A 12,349-nucleotide genomic window follows, 5' to 3' on the forward strand; every position below is an offset into this window, starting at 1 on the left:
CAGTTCTTGAGCTGCAACAAAGCAGTCCTGCTGGTGCCCACACTCCCTGCCAAAGCTGTGTCACTTCAGAGCTGCAGCACAGAGTGAATTTCTATGGCACCAGCACTGACATGAAGCACAGCGCTCAAACCCAGAGTGGTGTCTGTGGGTCAGGACAGGCTTTTGGCGTGTGCCTGGTATGAAGGAGCCCACATTAAGGTCAGCTTCTTTCTTCTGCAGGTATTCAAACCATCGATTCCACACAGGCGTTGTTCCTGCCCATCGGAGCCTCTGTGTCTCTCCTCGTTATGTTCTTCTTCTTCGACTCAGTTCAAGTTGTCTTCACCATATGCACAGCAGGTGACTGCGTTTTCTTCTCTTTCTAATCATTGGAATAGGAGAGAAAGCTCTGATGCGTTATTGGTGATAATTAGAAGATGTGTCCTCATGCGTTTTCAAAATACAAATTGGTTTCACGATTGTTTTCACTCTGTAGCAATGAATGGCAAATATTGTTGGAGGAGCACTTTCCACTTCAAGGTTTGTTAAACTCACTGACCTGTAAATTGCAGGACTTTTGAAAGGTGCTGGATGTGTCATTTTAAGTCAATAGTTCCCTTGCTAAAAATCAGCGCCTAGAACTGAGCGTGGTATTTCCTAATTCAGGTACTTCATAGGATGGTAACGTAATTTAGTATTAGTTCACAGCACAGAAGGAGGCTCTGGAGACCATAGTGGAACTTCTTTCCCTAATTCAGTTTTATTTCTTTGCTCTTACAGTGATTTTCATAGTTTGAAGGGTTTTTAAATTATCAGTGTTACTCTTGCACTGCTTGGCCTTAGGACAGAAATGAGATGATTGCAAATAAATTGGGTCTTGTTTATTATTATTTACATTTGGCTATTTGAGTAAATACCAGGACTCTGATCTTTGGAAAGTGCTGCCCTTTTGATCTTCCCACAGATCTCCAAGAGGCCGCTGCTATTCAGGGAGTCGAGGTCCTCCGTACTGCTCCAAATGTGCACAGGCTTAAAAAAAATGGTCCTCAGTCCACGCACTGAGTCTGGGAAGACTTTTAACCCTTCCAGTACCTCTCATCTCCCACTCCACTGATGCCGTGCATGCCTCTCCCTCCTGATGTCCTCCTCCCCTCCAGCCTCTTCAGCACCGCTGGTGTTGGTGGGTGAAGGCCCAAATCCTGCTCTCCAGATGAGTGCTGTGCTGCTGGTGGCACACTGCTGGATGCTTGGTCTGCTGTCACGTGGATTCTTTCCTATCCAGAGTAGATCATTACTTCGTATAAATTACTGCATGAGATAGATGTTAGTGATAAGGGAAGCTTTATGACAAAACTTTAAAGTCAAGCTTATTGGTCCGTGTATTTCCAGGATGACCCTGACGTTGGTGGCTATTTGTCAGGCTGCATTGTTCCAGCCAGGGCTCGTTCCAGGTTTAAGAGAACTGAGTCTCTCTGGGTTGACGCCTTGGAGTATCTCTGCTCTTGGTTTATGGTGCTGTTGTGGCCTCACATCGGGGAGTGTCACTTGGCACAGGAGCTCTGTTGGAGGCACTTGGCAGGGAGCAGGCCACGGCCGGGTCTCCAGCTCAAATACATCTCCCTTTGTGTAGAGTTCAGAGGCTGGTGTGGGTGTGTTTTCCAATTATGGCTGGTAACTGGTTTCTTAAACTGCTCTTAAATCTTTCTACCCAGAACACTGGCTGTTCAGGGAGCGGTCAGGATGCAGGGAAGGCCCCACCGCAGTGCCAGGCTGGGAGGTGGCATGGCGTCTGCTGGGGGGAGTTAGGCCAAGGCACCCTGATCCTACAGCAGGTACTGAGGCTGAGGGGAGGGAGAAGCATCCAGCTGGAAGCCTGGTCAGTAAGGAGCAAGGCTGAGAGCGGGGCCTTGCAGGAAGGTGTGTGTTGGTGGAATCTCCCTCTGAATGAAGGAGCCCAGCGGCAGGGTGGCAGTGGTGGTGGAAACCAGGACAGGAGGTGTGGGATCGACTGGTAGGGAACCTTTCCCAGGCACCTCTGAAAAGCATCTGAGGTACCTGGGTGCAGAGGTGTTACACTCTGTGTTCTTTCTCTGCCCCTTCTGCTTTTTTTCCCCTCCTATCTGAAATACGAATTGAATGTGAGTCTCTGCAGTGCTGTTTGCCAGCAGACACCTTTTTATTTGGTGTGAATTCATTTGGTTATTAATTTATTTCTTCCAGCCAGATGGGGCAGAGTTGATGGGTGGAAAGATGCGGTGTGACCAAGGCGGTTTTGCTCCAGTTGGCTTCAGCTGTGCTAAAGAGCGTGTGGGATTCCTCCTCCCCCTCGGAGCTTAAGAAAGAAAAACAAAAAGAGAGCATTCTAAAAAAGCAGAAACAACCACCAGAACTTGTAAGGGACGAGTGGATGCTCCTTCCTGCATTTCGGTCTGTCCGTGCTCCATCAGTTCTGGCTGCCGTGTCAGTGCTGCTGCCGGGCACTTCTCCAAGCCCTCACTCTTCCGCCTTTTAAAGAGCCGTAATACAAAACCCATACTGTGATGAAAAAGCAAAAAGCTGGAAGGGAAGAATGGTCAGAAATGCCAACTCTTGTACAGATGCGTGGGTGGGATAAATTGTCTTCATAAAAGCAGAAGATATTTGTGGAAGTGTTGTGTTGAGTCATTTCTGCTTTTATACCATTTTTCCTGATCTCAGAAGCTTAACACACTTCGTATTTTACCTGCTTTTCAGCTGAACGGTGATTGAGTAATGAATAAATGCTTATGAGTGAAAAGGGAGGAAAAAGTAACCAAGTTGAAAAACCAGAGAACTCCTTTGTTGTGCAGAGCTGTGTGTGCCATGTGCTAAAACACTCAGAACTCCTCAGTTTGTAGTTAGATCTTCCCTTGTGGTTGACTCCTGGAATACTTGGAAGCTTTTTATTGCCTACATGACCATGAACAGCTTTGACAGTGATTCTTGTTAATATAAACCTTTCCTTTTTAGGTCTGGAGATAGGAGCATTCCGTTCTTTTAAGAGCTTTTATTGTGATTGAAATTTGAAATTAATAGAAGTTCTGCAGAAAACCTTGGAGTCTTGAACTGCTGCTTCTTCAGTAATACTGCGTGTGATAATAGAGCATTGTTGCAAGAGCTTTTCCAAATGGGAGAGGCTACTTTGTGTGCTGTAGAAATGAGCTCTGACTGTACTAATTTTACCTTTTCTTCCTTTTCTAGTCCTTGCAACAATAGCGTTTGCTTTCCTTTTGCTCCCGATGTGCCAGTACTTAACACGGCCTTGTTCACCTCAAAACAAGTAAGGACTTGAAAAATGTTTTACTCCTCTTCCTGTATGTTATTTATTTTAATATGAATTCTTTAGCAGAGTCTTTGGTTACGTTAACCTCAGGGTTCAAGTTCGTGCATACTTCTGTGCAAACTCTGCTTCCACTCCAGCACTGGGGAGCACTGCTGCTGTAAGTCACGCGTGCTTACCAGGCTGGGAAGCACAACAACATTGCAGGGAATGGATTTCCAAACAGTGGCTTTTAAGAAGTTCTGTTTATTTTTGCTGAGAATTCAGTTTCAGAATTGGTGCTGGGTTTTCATGTTTGTTAATGTTGAACTGAGGATGTTAGTGCAGCATTACGGTAGGCTTGTTCAGAGGCTGTAGTTATACTGGTGACAATGACAGTAGTTCCTGCCATGTTTTGAAGCCAGATGTTTGTTTCTTTTCTTGTGACTTGGGCTCATGCTCCAAACAGCACTTCCAGATGGTACCAGGATATGCCAGTCATGACAGCCATCTCAAGAGGGGTGCCAGGATTTACAGGTCTTACTCCATCATCATGGTTCAGGTGTTACACATCACCTGAATGTTAGGAAGGTGCATTTTGCTGCTGGCTGGTACCTGTTTGTGGCTAAAGAACTTCTCAGTTGTTCTTGGTGCCCTTCATCAGCGGTTGAGCTTTGTTCCAGCAGTGTCCATTTTCTGTTGTATAAATGGAAATATGAAGCCCTGGGGCTGATGTTTGTGTGTTGTTCCCAGGATTTCCTTTGGCTGCTGCGGGCGTTTCACTGCTGCTGAGTTGCTTTCCTTTTCACTGTCTGTGATGCTTGTGCTCATCTGGGTCCTAACTGGCCACTGGCTCCTCATGGATGGTGAGTATGAGAATGGAGGGATTCGACGGCCAGTTCGTGCCTGTTCTGACACATCCAGACACCTGGGGGTGGCTGGAGATTTTTGCTGTTATTGATGTCTTACTGAATTGTAATATCTGTGTGGTAGACTCTCTGAGAACAAGCGCTGTCAGCACGCTGGGGTAGCGATGGGGACACCAGTTGTTCTGGTTTGTGAAAGCTTCCCAGGAGGTGCTGCAGCACCCATCAAAGGTGTCCTGCACCTACACGGTTCAGGGTGAACTGCCAGCTGTAGGTAGAGGTGTGTGGAGGCAGTGGTTGTGAATCACAGTGGTTGTGAATCACAACATGATCTTAACAGTCCGGTTCATTTCTGCTGTGTGTTGTGCTGGGTTTTGCTTTGGGCAATCGAAGCCTTTGCTGTGAGGCAGCTGCTCGTTGTCTGTGATGGTGCTGGGATGGGTGAAGCTGGGCAGGCATCCAGCTGCAAGTGTGGATGCAAGTGTGATATTTTTTATTATTTTATTTTATTTTTGCTCCATTATTACTTTTCCCCCTTTTTCTATCCTGGCTGAACCAAATTCACAGCTTACTGTTCCCACAAAGAGCTTTTCTCCTCCCTTCTGCCTCCCAAACCTCTTGTGCTCGCTCTGCTGTTCATTTAGTCCCATGGTGAACTGATTCAGCTCACTACAATGGCAGTATACTCGCTTTTTTCCGGGCGATTTTTCTGCTGCTGTGCCTGGATGAATCACGTTGCTGTGCAGTCAGGTGTGCACTGGATTTGGCAAAAGGTAAGTGGCAACATGATGGGTCAGAGGATCGAGTGGATGTGGCAGCAGAGGGATGAAGTGGCAGCCGGGGCAGAGCGTCCACCTCGCAGCGCTGTCAGGCACTGAATTGGCTCAGGGCATCTCATGAAGTGGCGTCCTGAGGTGGTGATTGCTTGAGGGAAACAGCTGGAACAGCATTGCCTACCCCTGAAATTGCATCTTTCAGTAACACACATACATGCCCCCAGCTTTCTAGTTGCTCCTAAATGAGACAGCAGCGAGTCCTGAGCACTGGCACCTTCACTGTGAATTTTGTACATGGGTATTATGTGTCACTTGTGCTCTCTGCTGCTACTGAACCTTCCACCTGTTGCCTGGTAGGGAACACCTTGTAACGCACCGATACCACGTGGAAGAATGCAGATGGTTTGGTTTGTTTTATGCAGAGTGGCCCACCAAGGCAGTGGGGGGATTTTTGGTCTGTGGTACACGTAGTTAAATGTGGTTTCAGGTGTGAATTCTGACACAGTCAGAGAAGATTTGTCTGCACAGAGAAGCTGACAGAAGCATTTACTTGGATTTGCTATTTCTGTGAACAGTGCACTGAGATAGCAGGCATTGAGGCAGTTCACCTGCAGAGCCCTGATCAGGTGCTGAGCACTGCCTGGCTTTTATTTCTTTGTGGTTGTTAATGATGCAGTGAATTGTGTTGGTGCCATTTACCTTTGGAGTATTTCATATATTTTATTACAGAGGTTGTGCTGTACAGGTTTAGTCTCCCTTAGTTCGTTTAAATCCTTCCAGTCCTCTGTCAGCAGAAATGAAGCAGATGTGACTGTGCCTTATATTGCCTGCACCTCTGGCTGCAGGGAGGAGCAGGGTGTGCCTTGTGCAGCTCAATCTTTATGAGTATTTTAGAGTTAAGTAAAAAGGCTCCTAAGTCTAGGGATGCCTTACAGGACGGGATGAGCAGGCTGTCTTTTAAAAGCTTTCTTAAACAGAGGAAGTGTGTGGAGATGGGAAATGGGAGCGTTACCTGTAGATTTACACGGTATCCTTTGGCAGCAGTGGAGCGAACTGAGCTCAGCAGTGCTGGGAACTGCTATGGACCTTTGCTGCTGCAGCAACCAAATAGAAGCTGCTGCGTGGTGTGTGTTTATTTCTGCTTTGTAAATGCACTTGGAGAGTTCTGTAGGTACGTAATTAGGTCGCAGCTTCAGCACCTGTCTGTTTCAAAGGTCAATTGGTGGCTTATGGGTGAAGCTTAAGTCCTGCTTATTTACGTAATGAGCTGCAAAACAAATTGCACCACTGATTTCATCTGTTCTGGCTGCAGTAGTTCAGTAGAGCTAAAAAAAAAGCCACATCTGCGAGCCTAAGATTTGCTCACATGTGCAGAATAATTGTAATGTTCAGAGTATTGCTCAGAATAGCCTTATTCTGTAAGAGGTGTGTTTGCTGGGGCGTGGAATCAGCCCCTCCAGCTGACTGAATGGTGACTCCTCCAGGTAACACTGTCAGTTCAGCACTTCCAGCTGAGCTGCTGTTGGCACAGCTTTCGGTCTGTGTGTTGGTCCATCTTTCTGTCCCCTTGTCTGTCAGTTTGTCCATCTGACATTCGGACTGATGGGCTGACGGATGGATGGGAAGAATAAAGGACTGATGGACAGACAGGCCATCAGATGGCCGAGAGAGGCCGAGAGAGACAGAAGGATGGACAGAAAGAGGGATGGACTGGCAGACTGAAGGGCGAACAGAAAGACAAACTGACCATCTTCCCATCTGTCCGTCTGTCTGTCAGCGCCCATCCTTCCGTCTGTCAATCCATCCATCTTCCTGCCTTTCAGTCAGTCCCTCTGGCAGACACGTAGATGTAGAGATGGATTTGACAGATGCTGCCCTTCCATCCTTCCAGCTGTCTGTCCAACGTTCTGTCTGTCTCTCCATCCAACCATCCATCTTTCAATTTTGCTTTTCCACCCCCCTTTTAAACGCTTAGTTCACTCAGTGCAATGACAATGTGTCGCTGGGTCCCTGTGTGAGCTTCCGCAGTACAGGAACTGAGTGTGTGAATGAGAGCTGGAACTTCATGTTGGTTAAAATATTTCCACTTCTAGTTAATTATAACGTGGAAATCCTCTCCTAAACATAGGCCAGCCTGAGCTATTATTAGCATTGGCTTTGGAGAAATCTCTTTGATTTAAGGCAGCCTGTTCCTTTTGTATTTCTCTCCTGCCGGAGGATGTCTGTAACTGAAGGCTGTACTGAATTACTGAACGCTCTGCTTTGACTCCCTGCTTTGCTGTGTCAGATTCTTCAAACATCAATAATTGATGTGCTATAATAAGTTGTGATAATGCAGCATGGTTTAGGAGACTTGTTTTTTAATCTCAGTAGCCTCATCACTTCATAAAGCTGGCAGCCTGTGCTGCTTCGGGCTGCGTGGAGGTGACGAGGTGGGCCTGGCAGGCTGGGCATTGCGTGCAGCTGTGCTGGGAGCTGCTCCAAGGCTTTGGCTCTTGAATCGGTGCTAAATTGTCTCTATGGAAGGTCTCTGTATCTTCTGGATGAAATGCAACTGTAATGGAGTTTTCTGATTCTGTAATGGTAGCGTGAGAATTAGAATGTTAACTTGTGAACTGTGGCCTGATGGAGGTGCTGTGCTGGTGAGCGTATGCTGACAGAATACACAGGGGGTTGGATTTGTAACTGCAGAGGAAGGGTTCCCCCCACCTGCCCTTTCATGCGTGTCACGTTTCAGGTTTAATTTTGCATTGCACATCCTTAATCCTGAAACAGAACTGCCAGCTCTGAGCTTGCAGCGTCAGTCAGTGCAGTTTGGTGTGTCTGAAAGCTCACCACCCTTGGGAGAGGACTTGCCCTTGTCTTCCCATTGACAGGCAGGCTTTCACACAGATGTGTCCTACTGGGAAATCCCTGTACTTCTATACAGCAGGAGCTCAGAGCTGATTTGGGGCAGTCTTGTGCAATCTTGTTCACGTAGCAGATTGGGTTGAGTGCTTCTCAGTCGCACTGTGTGACATTTGCATGTTGATTTCTGGAGTTGTTTCCCGTTGGGGGCACTGAGGGTTGAAAACTGTGATGTTGTTTCTAACTGGACAGTAACTGTTTGTAACTGGACAGTTTGTGTCTTGTGGGGGAGATGGTCTCTAGGACTGATCACAAGAACGTTGGTTTGTGGTGGACAGCGGTAGTTCTGTTTCTATGGGGACACATTTGCAGATGGATGTGATCCTCTTGAATGGATTTTGTCTTCTCTCGACTTCCAAGAATCAGTATCTGGAAATGTGAGAAATCCATGTGGTGCGTGCAGTGCTGCACAGGTGCAAACAGAACAAACAGGAGCCTCTTCCGAGTGTGTTTTTTTGCTGGGGGGGGAGAGGGGGAGTGTTGGTTTCTTTTTTTGTTGTTACTTGTTTGGTTTGGGGTTTGTTTTTATTTGTAATGCACTAATGATGTACTTGCATTTTGCAGCTCTGGCTATGGGCCTGTGTGTTGCAATGATAGCCTTTGTCCGGCTGCCGAGCCTGAAGGTTTCCTGCTTGCTGCTCTCTGGGTTACTAATTTATGATGTCTTTTGGGTAAGTGCTTTGTTTTGTTCTGCTTAAACTGTTTTTATCGTTCGGATTTGTAATTGGCCTTGCACTGTCTTCACGTGAAACGTGCTCGTATGAAGCCGATGAGCTTCACTGCTCTCTTCTGAAAACTTGAAAGTCTTCAGTGGAACACGTTATAATTTCCTCACTAATCAGTTCACAAAAGCAGAAACATTATTGGAATACTTCAGCTTTGGCAGATTCTAAGAAAAAGCGGGACCTTCAGTTCTGAAGGCTTGGCTGAGGATCAGAACAAGCAGTTCCAAGTGAATGTGAAGCCTTATCCACACTTGCACGGTGCTGTGTGCCAACTTAAGCCTAGCAGTGGGATCCTCAGGACAGGAATGCAAACTGATTTATAGCCAGTAAAGCTGGCATAAAATCTTACAGCACTTTTGCAAGAGACCTGACAATAAATTTGGTAATACTGAAAGCATTTAGATCTACCTTTGCGTAGCAGCAGGCGCTGACTGAGGAGGCCATTGCTGACAGCTCTGGCAGTGAAATCAGTCTTGCAGTGTGTGAGCTGCAGTGTGAGAGCCTATTAGATATAAGCATTGCATCACCCAGGCTGAGCACTGTGCTCACCTCTTCTCTGCTTTCAAGCTTGCTTCTATTGGGTGCCTTAGTACCATCCTCCTCTTGGTGCTCATTGTTCAGATAATGTAGAGCCCATTGGCCAGTATCTTGATATCAGAAAGTATTTTCCAGTTATTCCTGAGGAGTAATAGTGTAAAAAAACCTAAAATAGTGTTAAAAAAAAAAAAAAAACAGAAAGAAAAGCAATGGCACTTTCTAAAATACGTTCTGCACTTTGTTACCGTATCTACAATGTTATGCCTATGGGAATGGGAACAGAAATCTTCTGTTGAATAGATGAAAAAGAAAGAAGGGGGAAAAAGAGCTGCTTTAAGCTGCTGTATAATTACAGTGTGTCACTTCTAAGGGTTTTCTTGCTCTGTAGGTCTTTTTTTCTGCATACATCTTTAACAGCAACGTGATGGTGAAAGTGGCCACACAACCTGCTGATAATCCCCTTGATGTTCTGTCCCGGAAGCTTCACCTGGGACCAAACGTGGGTAGAGACGTTCCCCGTCTGTCGCTGCCCGGTAAACTTGTATTTCCAAGGTAAATTTGGCAATTCTTTCATGGTACTATGGCAGAAAAGCTTCCCTCAGCATTATATTAGCACCAATTCTTTTTTCTGCTAATTCTATTGGAAAACACCGGCTTGGTTTCCTATCCAGTCAATCCCTGTTTGTGATAACAGTGTCTGCAGTAGTTTTAAGGATTTGGTGCTTCCTGTTTGCTGTCTCATACATGCAGAAATGATCCTAAGTTATGTCCCGGCCTGTTCAGAACAGGATACACTTTGTGATGTGAGTTCTGCAGTGTAATAACTCCTGCTGTAGTTTGTGAACTCATGCTTAAAACCAAGAAGAGCGTGGGTTTATTCTAAGAGTAGTTTCAAGTACTGCATAACTGCAGGTAATTGGGAAGGGAGTGAGAGACTGGGATGGGCAATGACGACTTACTGGTGGAGGGAGATCGTTGCACGTCTCTCAACTGCTGGAGATCTTTGATGTTCAGGGTTTTGAGCCAGCTACACACGAGCCTGTGAGCGCTTCAGAAGCCGTGTAGTACATTGGCTGATCATTATTCTGTTCCTCTTCTGATGCTGGAGTGCTGAAATGGCGGAGATTAGGGATGATTATATGCAATGAAAATTGTTTTGTTTATTCCACCATAAACTTATTTGGCATTGTTTTCAGAGGAGGGTCTTGTGCTTATGATAAGGGCAGATTTCAGTCTTTAATCTGCTTAGCAGTTGGCTCTTTCCTAGGAATCCAACAGAAGTACAGTTTTATCTGCATTGTGTCTGAATTAAGCCAAAGATCTGAAAAGGCCATAAACCCATTTATTGTTTTACATGAGAGGTGATTTATCTACACTGGACTGAAGACAAAATGTTTGATAATCAAAGTGGGAATCAAATGGTTGGTAGAACTGTCAGCTGGTACCAGCCCCTGTTGGTGGGTTGGAGGGAGGCGACTGAAGAACTGAGTTGTTGGATCTGTTTCATTGAGTGACTTCCAGCAGAGCAGCCTAAACCCTGTGAGTAGGAATGGCTGCTTTGGAGCAACGTGTTACAGTGTCTAAATGAGAACATTTAAAACTGAGCCGAAATGGTGATGAAGTCGCTAAGGAAAGTCTTTAGTGGCTGGTATTTATGTAGTAGGTTCTACTACATAAAAGTTTGCCAGTATGAGCAGGGCATGTGCAAAGTGAAGCTCAGAAACAAAGTGGAGGGGTCTGGAGCTTGTTACCTTGTGTAAGGTTGCAAACCCAGTTTCAATTGCTCTGCAGTTCCACGGGCAGCCATTTCTCTATGCTGGGGATCGGAGATATTGTCATGCCAGGTCTTCTGCTCTGCTTCGTCCTGCGCTACGATAACTACAAAAAACAAGCCAACAGCGATTCCTGTGGTGCCCCAGGACCAGGGAACATCTCTGGGCGTATGCAGAAGGTCTCCTACTTTCACTGCACACTAATTGGATATTTTGTAGGTGAGTAATTGGTTTAATATGGGTAGCTGCTTAGTGAGCAAGAGTGGGTTTAGTAGGTTTAAAAGACGATGAAACAAAGTATAAGGAGGCCTTGGGAGACAGCTTGGTGATGTTGTTTTTGAGTTCTCCTTCCTTGATTTTTATCAGCATGATGAAGGGAGAAAAGCCCTTCCTGACTTCGCAGTATTTTTTGTGTGGATTTTATGTTGAGGATTATCAGCACCTTTCTGTGAGGAACTTCTTGTACCGTGCTTTACAAGTGCAGAAGCTGCTCTAGATCATAACCTGGGCAAGGCAGAAAAAACACGGGAGTTTTTAGATGGGTTATGCTGTGAAAGAGTACATCTAGATAAGATAGTTGCAGCATTTTTGTCTTCTAGTGTTAACCATTATGATCCCATAACAACTCAGTAAGTGTGGAAAACCATGAATAGTTGCAGCTGGATGCCACCTGTGATGTGAAGTAGCTGTCCCCCTCCTCGCTAACGAGGACTATTGCTTTCTCTGAGGTCAGGACGTGTGTGTGTGTGTGTCCAGATCAACTCAGCCTTTACCAGATGCGATGGGGAGATCAGTTCTATTCCAGTTGTGTTCCCTGCTCACCCACCCCCTCGGCTCTCCCCCGTGTTCCTCTTGGGCACATCTCCAGGAGAAGCATTCCTGGTGTGAACAATCCTTCCTCCCAGCCCCTCGTTTCTCAGGCTGGGGGCCTCAGACTGATGGTCTCAAGACGTACCAGCACTGAGCAGCACATAAAGCAGTTCAGTGTGGTGCACTCAGTTTCCTCTCCTTTGCTTTTTGTTATTATTTTTGTTTGTATTATTATTAGCTTAGTCTTTGATGTTTAAAACTGAAGTGAGGTGCTCAGCACAGCCTAATATTAAAATAGAATAACTACTTCTTATTTTATAACTATTCAGGGAAAGCAAAGCACAGATAAATAGATTTTTTTCCATAGCACCTGTGGATGAAAAGCTGTAGAATATCCGTATGCTGTTTAAAGTTGTTTAGTCACTTATTTCTTTTACAGGCCTATTAACTGCAACAGTAGCCTCTCGTATTCACCGGGCGGCCCAGCCTGCCCTCCTGTATTTGGTACCTTTTACCTTATTGCCGCTCCTCACCATGGCATATTTAAAGGTAAGACAGGATTATTGCTCAGCTGGCAGTGAGGTTGGTGCTCCAGCACTGGGCAGCAGGTACAGGGGATTCATGTCCACCCCTTGCCAACGGCTGTGGCCAAGAACTGATGCACTGCTGCTCCTGTGGGGAATTCTCACTTTGGAGCACT

The 12,349-nt window shown here is 45.9% G+C and overlaps 1 protein-coding gene across 6 annotated transcripts in view; it reads left to right on the top strand.

Annotated features, from left to right (window-relative positions):
* The window catches only part of SPPL3 (signal peptide peptidase like 3), a 54,970-nt gene that overhangs the window by 40,892 nt on the left and 1,729 nt on the right, over nucleotides 1-12,349 (top strand). For all 6 annotated transcript variants that reach the window (XM_032447903.1, XM_015877970.2, XM_015877967.2 and 3 more), the window contains 7 exons: nucleotides 220-339; nucleotides 3,199-3,277; nucleotides 4,010-4,122; nucleotides 8,370-8,476; nucleotides 9,456-9,619; nucleotides 10,859-11,058; nucleotides 12,089-12,198. In XM_032447903.1, coding sequence (XP_032303794.1) covers nucleotides 220-339; nucleotides 3,199-3,277; nucleotides 4,010-4,122; nucleotides 8,370-8,476; nucleotides 9,456-9,619; nucleotides 10,859-11,058; nucleotides 12,089-12,198 — 893 coding nt within the window. The remainder of the gene's footprint in view (nucleotides 1-219; nucleotides 340-3,198; nucleotides 3,278-4,009; nucleotides 4,123-8,369; nucleotides 8,477-9,455; nucleotides 9,620-10,858; nucleotides 11,059-12,088; nucleotides 12,199-12,349) is intronic.

Source organism: Coturnix japonica, chromosome 15 (assembly GCF_001577835.2).
Source record: "Coturnix japonica isolate 7356 chromosome 15, Coturnix japonica 2.1, whole genome shotgun sequence".
NCBI classification, from domain to species: Eukaryota; Metazoa; Chordata; class Aves; order Galliformes; family Phasianidae; genus Coturnix; species Coturnix japonica.